This window comes from Salvia miltiorrhiza, chromosome 3 (assembly GCF_028751815.1).
Source record: "Salvia miltiorrhiza cultivar Shanhuang (shh) chromosome 3, IMPLAD_Smil_shh, whole genome shotgun sequence".
In the NCBI taxonomy this organism is placed as follows: domain Eukaryota; kingdom Viridiplantae; phylum Streptophyta; class Magnoliopsida; order Lamiales; family Lamiaceae; genus Salvia; species Salvia miltiorrhiza.
The window spans coordinates 8,056,541-8,065,408 of record NC_080389.1 but is presented as its reverse complement, the minus strand read 5'-3'; the positions used below and the strand labels follow the sequence as shown (position 1 = coordinate 8,065,408).

The 8,868-nt window shown below is 36.1% G+C and overlaps 1 protein-coding gene and 1 long non-coding RNA gene across 2 annotated transcripts; both read right to left on the bottom strand.

Moving 5' to 3' along the window:
- Positions 1 to 2,081: 2,081 nt before the first annotated feature.
- LOC131017346 (uncharacterized) lies at positions 2,082 to 3,758 on the bottom strand. The gene is made up of 2 exons (XR_009099555.1): positions 3,473 to 3,758; positions 2,082 to 2,810 (listed from the first exon to the last, which is right to left on the bottom strand). It is a non-coding gene; the product is annotated as an uncharacterized LOC131017346 (long non-coding RNA).
- Positions 3,759 to 5,097: 1,339 nt separating this feature from the next.
- On the bottom strand, positions 5,098 to 6,829 carry LOC131017340 (UPF0481 protein At3g47200-like). Its single transcript, XM_057946061.1, has 2 exons — positions 6,235 to 6,829; positions 5,098 to 6,101 (listed from the first exon to the last, which is right to left on the bottom strand). Exons 1-2 carry the CDS (start codon positions 6,768 to 6,770, stop codon positions 5,207 to 5,209), a joined length of 1,431 nt encoding a protein of 476 aa, XP_057802044.1. The 5' UTR covers positions 6,771 to 6,829; the 3' UTR covers positions 5,098 to 5,206.
- Between the last annotated feature and the right edge of the window lie 2,039 nt (positions 6,830 to 8,868).

Genomic DNA, 8,868 nt, shown 5'->3' with positions numbered 1-8,868 from the left:
TTAACTTATACTATCAATAATGCTATTTCGATAAAATTTGTTCACACAAAAATAAATAAATATGTACTTTTAAAAATAATTATATTTAAAAATTTTGATTTAAAATAAAAAGAATTAAGTTGGTTTTATTATTTTCTTCACACTATAATTTTTCAATAACTTTTTTAATTTTTGAATCTGCTCTCTCTCCCATCTTCGTAGATTTCCAAGTGATCGGTGTCGCTCCAGATCATTAATGTAGAAAACCTTCACCGTTTGAATGTCCCCAAAATAGGAATGCTTTTTGTAGCACTAATTCTCTTGTGAGATTAAGTATATGAAAGAGATAGGTCGAGTTAGGATTGAACGCGAGATGAAGCGGATCCAGCCACTCAATATGCAAATTAAAAAAAAAAAATGATTAATTGCATAAATTATTAAATTTTCAACAAATTTTCATTTTGCACATTACTTTAAATTTTTTATTAAAATTACTCAATTATTATTATTTTTTTCTTATTTTGCATATTTGCCCATTTTCCGGCCAAATTTTGCGTTAGAAACGATGTTTTCATCCAACTATACAACACAAAGTCAATTCCATTTTCCACACAATCATATTTGTGCCACTGCACGCAAGCATTTTCATGCAAAGCGCGTATATTTATACCATGTCACCACGATAAAAATGGAGCGAATATGCAAAATGAAAAAAATAATACTCCCTCCGTCTCACAAAAACATAAACAAAGAGAAATGCACGGGTTTTAACAAATGTTAGTTGAGAGTTAAAGTAAGTGGAAAATGAGTCCCACTTTAAAAGGTGTTGTGAGAGTAATGAATTAATTAAGGAAAAGTAGTGGTGGGCCATGATGTACTAAAATGGAAAGGTTCATGTTTTTGTGATACACCCCAAAATGGAAAAACGTTCATGTTTTTGTGAGACGGAGGGAGTAGTTGAGATTTTAATAAAGATTTTAAAGTTTGTGTGAAAATAAGAATTTGTTGAAAGTTGTATAATTTTAGATGCAATTAATCCTTAAAAAATCATTTTTTTCATTCTCAAACCCTAGGTGCACTTCTTATCCCTCTTTTCCTTTTGTCTCTCTTCTCTGCTCGGGAGCTCAATTTTGAGTATTTTCTTTTTTATAGTATACGTGTTTTTTTAATTATTTTAATTAAATTTGGGTTGCTTAAATATGAACTTTTAATAATGATACAATTTGGACTTTTAAGAGTCCAAAATTATTACTCCATCCGTCCGCGATATTTTTTCCATATTTGTCATTTCGGTCCGACTGCGATATCGTTTCCACTTCCATTTATAGAAGGGTCACCAAACTTCCACTCACAACAATAGTGGGACCCAAACTTCACTCACTACAATATCCACCATTTTTCTTAAAACTCGCGCCGTCCATAATTTGGAAAGGATATCGCGGACGGAGGGAGTATATTAAATGAAGGCTATTGATTTTGTTATATTGATGGTTTAGTGTTATTTGCTCAAAGTATTGACTTAAATTATTTGTTTTAAATTCTATAACGTACTTAATTATTATTAATACCCATTAAATTTCATATTATACTCATAAAGTTGATACCATTGTTATTATACACTATTTTAAATCAAATGCTAATATTTAAATTAACATAATTTTCTTGTTACCAAATAATCTAACTAATAAATAATGAAATTTTAATATTTTTACATAATTTACAATTTTAAAAAATAAATAAACATATTGTGGTCAATGCATCGCACATGAGTGCGTACTAATTTTAGGTGATTAGCGTGTAAAGTGCGAAGCATTAAATATTCATAGTAAATATTGTGAATATTGCATGGTAATTAAAAAAATAAATAAATCAGATTAAGGAAAAATGCATAGATTTTGAAAAGTTGGGATTTGAAGACCGCCACGTAGGCAAATTTTATTTTCCTATTATAAAGAAGCTTACTAGTTCAAAGAGTTTAGTGCCTCAAATTACCATAAGTAACACTGTGTAATTTGTAAGGCTAATGTTGATAGGAATATTATCAACAGAATGTTAATAACATTGAAAATAACATGCAGCGGATATTAAAGAACACGCATGTGTACCCTTTTATGGATTATATAAATATAATCCGCGAGTGCCTCAAGGCTAAAAACACTATGATCATCAATAATTCAAAGTACAGATTTGAGATCTCTTGGAGATCTATCTTTACAGATTGGCTGCCTAAGATAAATCTACCTATCTACTCACTGCACTAGAATGTCGAATCAACACAGAACCAAAACATACTGCTATGCTCCAATGGTCTTGTACTTCAATTCTTGCCCTTGACCTCCCTGTCAATACAAAGTGAGACTTTACAGATTAGCTGCCTAAGCTCCATTCGTCAAAGCCATCCTTGAAGAATAGGTATCACGTTTGCAGCAGAAATGTTGAAACAACATAGCCGAATAACTCGGACAAAACAGTCTGCTACGCTCCAATGTCCTCGATCTTAACCCTTACCTTTGACCTCCCGTCAATACAGAGCAAGTCTTTACAGATTGACTGCCTAAGACTCTTCCGTCAAAGCAAGGTTTGAAGAACTGTTGTCATGTTTGCAGCAAGACAAAATGACGAGTTGGTTGTAAGCGAATGTTAGGTCGGTGAAAAATCACTCCCAAAACCTAAGAATGAATGAGGCGTCTTGCTTCTTTTATAGTCCTTCATGTCGTGGTTAGTTTCATCCACTTCCCACTTCTAGAACGTTCTTATAACTGCTACAATCCACCTCCAAAAACTGCTAGTCTACTAATCTGGAATGTTGGTTGAAATTAAGATCATGGGTCCTGAAAAATATGAACAAACACCCCACTACTTTGGACCATGAATAACCATCTTTGCACTTATTAGAAACGTGCGTGGTCAACAAGCATAAAACCTTTATTTCACAACCAAAGAATAATAAAACGTAAAAAGAAGGTAAAGATTAAATATATACAATTACCAATGGAGAGTTAAAGTATGGAGTCAAGGCTGACTTCGGAATGTTGGTTGAAGGCCAGAAATGTTGACACCATGAATGTTATCAACATTCAACCCAACATATATTGAAAACACGAATGTTATCAATATTCAACCCAACATTGTCGGAGTCAACATTGACTCTAACACTAGTTTCACGTTGTGTGATGCACGACTCGTACGATGCGATGTACGGGGAATATTATTCTTTTAAAAATAAATATCAAATAAAAAATTATATTTAAATTTAGTTATTTAATAAATTTTTAGGTTGTACTAGTATTGTCTCTGAAAGAGTTGCTTCCTCAAAACGTGATGTGACACACAATGTTTAGAGAACACACAAGAAGTCATAGAGTAAAAAATGCAGCAGAAAAAAAAAATGAAACACAAGAATGGAAAAATTCTTCAAGTTATATAAATATAACTTGAAGATGCCTTATAGCAAAATTACTAAACGAGAATGGACACAACTCACGTTTAATACCTTTACAATGACTTAGGTATTGGACTAGGAACACTCTCACAAAAGAACACAAATTGGATTCAAGGGCTATACTCCGAAATCTGACGAAAACAATGAGTGTTAAACCTAATGTTTAATTGAGCACCTAGCAGAACACTCGTACACAAACAACAAGCTTTTATCTCGAAAATCCACACTCGAAATGGGAGCTCATTCTTGGCTTTTATAGGCATCCTATCTTGCTCTCCAAGCCTTGAAAAATGTGCTGAATGTGTTGGATGGAGTGGTTGGTTAGGATTTCCCACTTTGTAGCAACAATTTCACCAACTACTTCCATGCCTCACGTAGTCACTCCTTATTCTCTCTCCTTTACTCTTTCAACTTCCTTGTTTGTAGGAATCTTCCAACCTCCTTTAATACCCTACGAAGAACCTATATGCACAAAGTGAAGAAGGCAAAACAAACAATAATCCCACAAAAATAGTAAAGCTAGCTATTATGGAGTTAAAATAATATCTCCAACAGTCTCTTTCTTGATATGTTAATGGAGCGTATTTGCTGGTTGCATCTTTTGTTTTTAACAAGTTTATTCTTTATTTCTGTAAAAAAACAAAAGGGTAAGTATCACGAAAACCCCTGAACTATATCAACTTTATTCAAAAATACCTTGAAACTTTTGAAATGTTCTCTAAACCCTCAAACTATCAAGTTTTTATCAAATATATCCCGCATCTATTTTTCGATTACCAGAAACGTGATGTGGCTCGCCGAATGCCACAATGTAATTTATATTCTATTTTTTTTAAATGACATTGAAAAAACGATTTCATTTCTTACCATATTCTATCGTGTTTATTCCTAATTCTAGGTTATTAGCGTGAATTTCAAACACGATAAGAGTGAAATTTTTTTGATGATATGGTACGAAATTGTTTTTGCCATTGCATTTAAAAAAATAGAATATAAATTATATTGTGGCATCCGGCGAGTCACATCACGTTTTTGGTGACCGAAAAATTGATACGAGATATATTTGATAAAAAACTGATAGTTTGAGGGTTTGGAGAATATTTTGAAAATTTCAGGGTATTTTTGATAAAGTGGGCTATACTTCAGGGGTTTTCATGATATTTACCCAAAACAAAAAAAACACAAAACAAAAAACAAAAAAGGGTAATTCTTTACTTGTTTTGATGAACATGTATGAAATTGACTTTTTCTGTAAAGTGAAGATGAAACTTGTGTGTTGTTTCTTCTGGAGACTGGAAAGGATCATTTAATTGTGGTAAATGGTTGTAATTGTGTTTTGTTTTCTTTAATTGTAGTGTTTTTATTTTCCTTTTCCTCTTTGTTGACAAGCTTTTTCAGTCCATTCACTACAACACTTGTTTACTGTTAAATTTGATACACAATCTGCCGAAAAGCGATGCTTCGTCCAAAACTAGGCATTATATATAGAAAGGATAATGAAAAACACATATCAGTATACCATGCAAGATTTAAAATGAAAAGATGACCGAAACCAAAAGAATATAGTCGGAGAAGATAACCGAGAAAACCAGATTGGGAGAAGAGAAAAGAGTAGACGTTGTATGCACTCTGGATGATATAATAAACTCTAATTAATATTTATCACTCTGGATAAGAGTCAAAAGTTGGGTAACGTTTATTGCAATTAAGTTGTGGGCCAAAGCCAATATTTGATTTTTTTACTACTGGTACACACAGCTGAAATTACAGATGGGTATGTGGTGATCAATTTTTAGTTGGAGGATGCACGGCGTAGTAGAGCTGACCGGCAGAAATGGCAAGTAATACGACGGCAGCAAGAAACGCGGTGATGGTCCAGGGAGATCGAAAATTAGTGTGGATGAGCTCAGCCATCCATGTCTTGATACTGCTATTATAATGTGCTTGGATCTTGTCTTTCACTTGACGAAAAATTTCCGGATTATTGGCCCCGTGTGTATTGATATCTTTGTAGATGTTGAAAACCTCTTGGTCACTGCCAAGCATGTTGATGAAGATTCTCTTCTCTCGCAGCTCCTTCACGTCTTCCGGCCTCTCCATGAGGGACTTCATGAAGGTGATGTACGACGCCACCTCCCCGTTGGCCCGGCTGTTAGGGCTGAGTTCGTAGGCGATCAAGTTCATGAAGGTGACCTTAGTTTTGGTGGAGACGCCCCACTCGGGGAGTTGGAGGCTGCCGTAGAAGAAGTTGGATTTGAAGTTGACATCCATCAAAGATTGAGTTGGGCTTGGTTTGAAATGGATGCCCTTTGCCTTGAGCTCTGTCACCGAACGAAACGAATGGAAGAAGTTTTTGATGTTGTCTTTCTTGGCTGCAGCTCTTTGGTTCTTGCAAGGCAAAGACTTTAGAAGACGATGGATTATAGCATGATGAGTAGTTTCTGCACCACCGCTTTCTATATCAGCTTTCTTAACTCTGGAGCAGCCAAGCAATTTGCAGCAGGTTGGAGCAGCGCCGCTCTCATCTTCTTCAGCGCTGAAGCAGCAGAGCCATGGGCATCTGCGGCTGGGTTTCTCACAGTCCAAGACGAGTAGCATGTGGATGGCTTCCACGAGGTGCAGAGGCTTCTTAGATACTCTTTTCTGGCGATACTCTCCGAAGAGGGCCATATTCATGTATCTGTCATATTCATTACTTCAACTAGTCACCGTGTTTCTCCAATGAATTTCTCATCCAGTGAAAAACTTTATTCCTTATTTTGTATTGATGAATTTACATTCAAAGAGCATGCACCTTAAGAGAACATACATACCTGCTAAGCAAGTTTTCGTATTCTCCTATGCCGTATCTTAGATCCATCAAAACCTCCACGACGCATAAAGGGATCTGATTCTGAAGCAGAAGCAAGTCACGCGACAAAATCGCTAATGTCAACATGCCAAGATGATCCATCATGGGCAGAATCTTGTCCATCATCAACTCATCTGGCTGCTCTGTTACAGTACTCATCTCCATGTAGATTATCATCAAGGAGGCATCGCGAAGCATCATTGCGGCTACCTCATCGTCCGAGTACTTACAAATCGTGGTGTCTTCGTAGCACTCTCGTATTTCAATGATCATGCCAACAATTTTGTTGTGGTAGAACGACTCACCGTATATTTTTGGGCTGCCTGATAAGAACAACTCGACTGCCATAGGCTTGAAGGCCTCAACGACAGCCAGATCCGGTTCGCCGTGGTGGTACGGACCGAAGGAAACCGCCTGCGGAAAGTAGTGATCATTTTGGTTCTTCTCCAATCGGAGTAAGAGAGGCTGCACTTTGTGAATTTTCTGTGTAGCTGCCATTGATACTCAGCTGTCATAAATTAATATCTGGTCTATTCTTAAATGTGTACAAGCTCAAACCCACGAGTCTTGGTCAGGTGATAAGTGTATTAGTTCACGTGGGAATTCATCTGGCAATAAAAAATTAATTATACTGTATATTATAACTATTCACAAACACATCCCCTCAAAAAAAAATAATAATAATAATAATAAAACTATTCACAAACACATAAAATATGGAGTATCATATATATATATATATGAACCATAGATGACTAGATCGTTAATATCCAAATATAAGTATATATAACACATAGTATATAAAAGAGTGGACTTTGAAAACATCCATTTTGCTTTAGTAAAAATAAAATTTGTCCAATAAAAAAAATTAGTCACACTTACTATTTTACCCTTCACATGAAAATCTTAAAAACTATATCCACTAATTTAATTAGTTGCGAATTCGAGTTCTTGAGTTACAATTGATCACGACCAATAATATTTTTTTAAAAAACACAATCAATAATATTTCTAATTGTGAATTTAAGTTTTAAAACTCAAGTCCACAACTAGCACTAATTTTAGTTGTGAATTAAAGCTTAGAAACTTAAATTTACAACCAACACTAAATATTCAATTTCGAATTCGCATTTTAAAACTTGAATTCTAACCAACATTATTGCTATAGAATTCAAGTTTTAAAATGAATTTACAACTAGAAATTGTGCACTACAAAAAAAATGCGGAAATACCAGCGGGATTTACCGGCAACAAGGGAGGCGACCCGTCTTTTTAAAAATATCTGACGAAATACAGGCAACAAAATCACTGCCGGTGATCACCGGTGGCACCACCGCCGATAAACAAGCCGGCCGCCGCTAATATATACTCCCTCTTTGGGGACGGCACGGGTTTTAAGAAAAAGTGATAAAGTGTATTGATAGTGGAGAAAAATATGTTATAATTAGTATTGAGAGTGGTGAAAAGGTGAAAAAGTGTTATAATTAGTATTGGAGTGGTGAAAAAGTGAAAAGTAAGAATAAATAAAGTATTATTAGTGGTGGGGTAGTTGTCCAAAAATGAAAAGAAAGAAAGAGGAACTTATTTGGGGGACGTCCCAAAAAGGAAAAAAGAGGAACTTATTTCAGGAACGGGGGGAGTATTAAACATTTTTTTTTAAAATACCGGTGGCAATAGCCGCCAGTAATTTCAAGGCGGGTCGGCTATTACCGACGGTGATGAGGAGTAATATATGCAGAGCAGAGGAATGGACTTGGACATAGGGATCATTCAGGTCAGAGGGATCATTCGGGTCAGATGAATAGGCTCGGACAGAGGAGTCACTCGGATCAGAGGAATCGTTGAGGTCAGAGGAATGCTCTACTCACAAGACAGTCAACGGTAGAAATGACTACTGTACCCGGGAAGCGCCAGAGCAGAGGAGTCATCCGTTCGCAGAAGAATGAGCGAAGGCAGGCAAAATTACCGTCATACCCCTGACCACGCGGGGAACGTGACTCCAAGGCTAAAATTACTATTTTGCCCCTAAAGAGTATTCTGTAAATACCCATGCACTTGTACCATATATTTTTACGTGCACTCTCTCAATACTACAACAGACTCTTTGTGCTCTCGGTTATTCAATTCCACTAAATTCTCTTTCGATTCTCACGTTCAATACTAGGTAAAATTCACAATCCGATCATAATTCACCGGTTAAAACATTACCCACTCAATTACGATTCACCAGCTGGCGCCGTCTGTGGGAAATCTATGAGTCTAAGGCGTGAGTTTCAGCCTGCGCATGCAGATCTGCAATTGCGGGTGGATTTGTGTGTGCAGGTCCCGATTAGTCCGATGATCCAAGTACCCAGGTGGATTCGGGGCTGTAGATCTACTTTTTCCGCTCCGATCCATCTGAAAACTTATAGATTCACGGGTTTGGTTGCTTTCTCGCATGTGCACGTTTGGAGGATGGGTAAAATCGAGAATCGAGTGCTGGTATCTGTCTATTTTGTATGCTATGATGTTAATTGTGTGCGGTTCTCATGTTTTCTCGTATGATCTTCATTTTTTGCCGTATCTAACGTGTTTTACTAACGATCTCTCGGTTGTT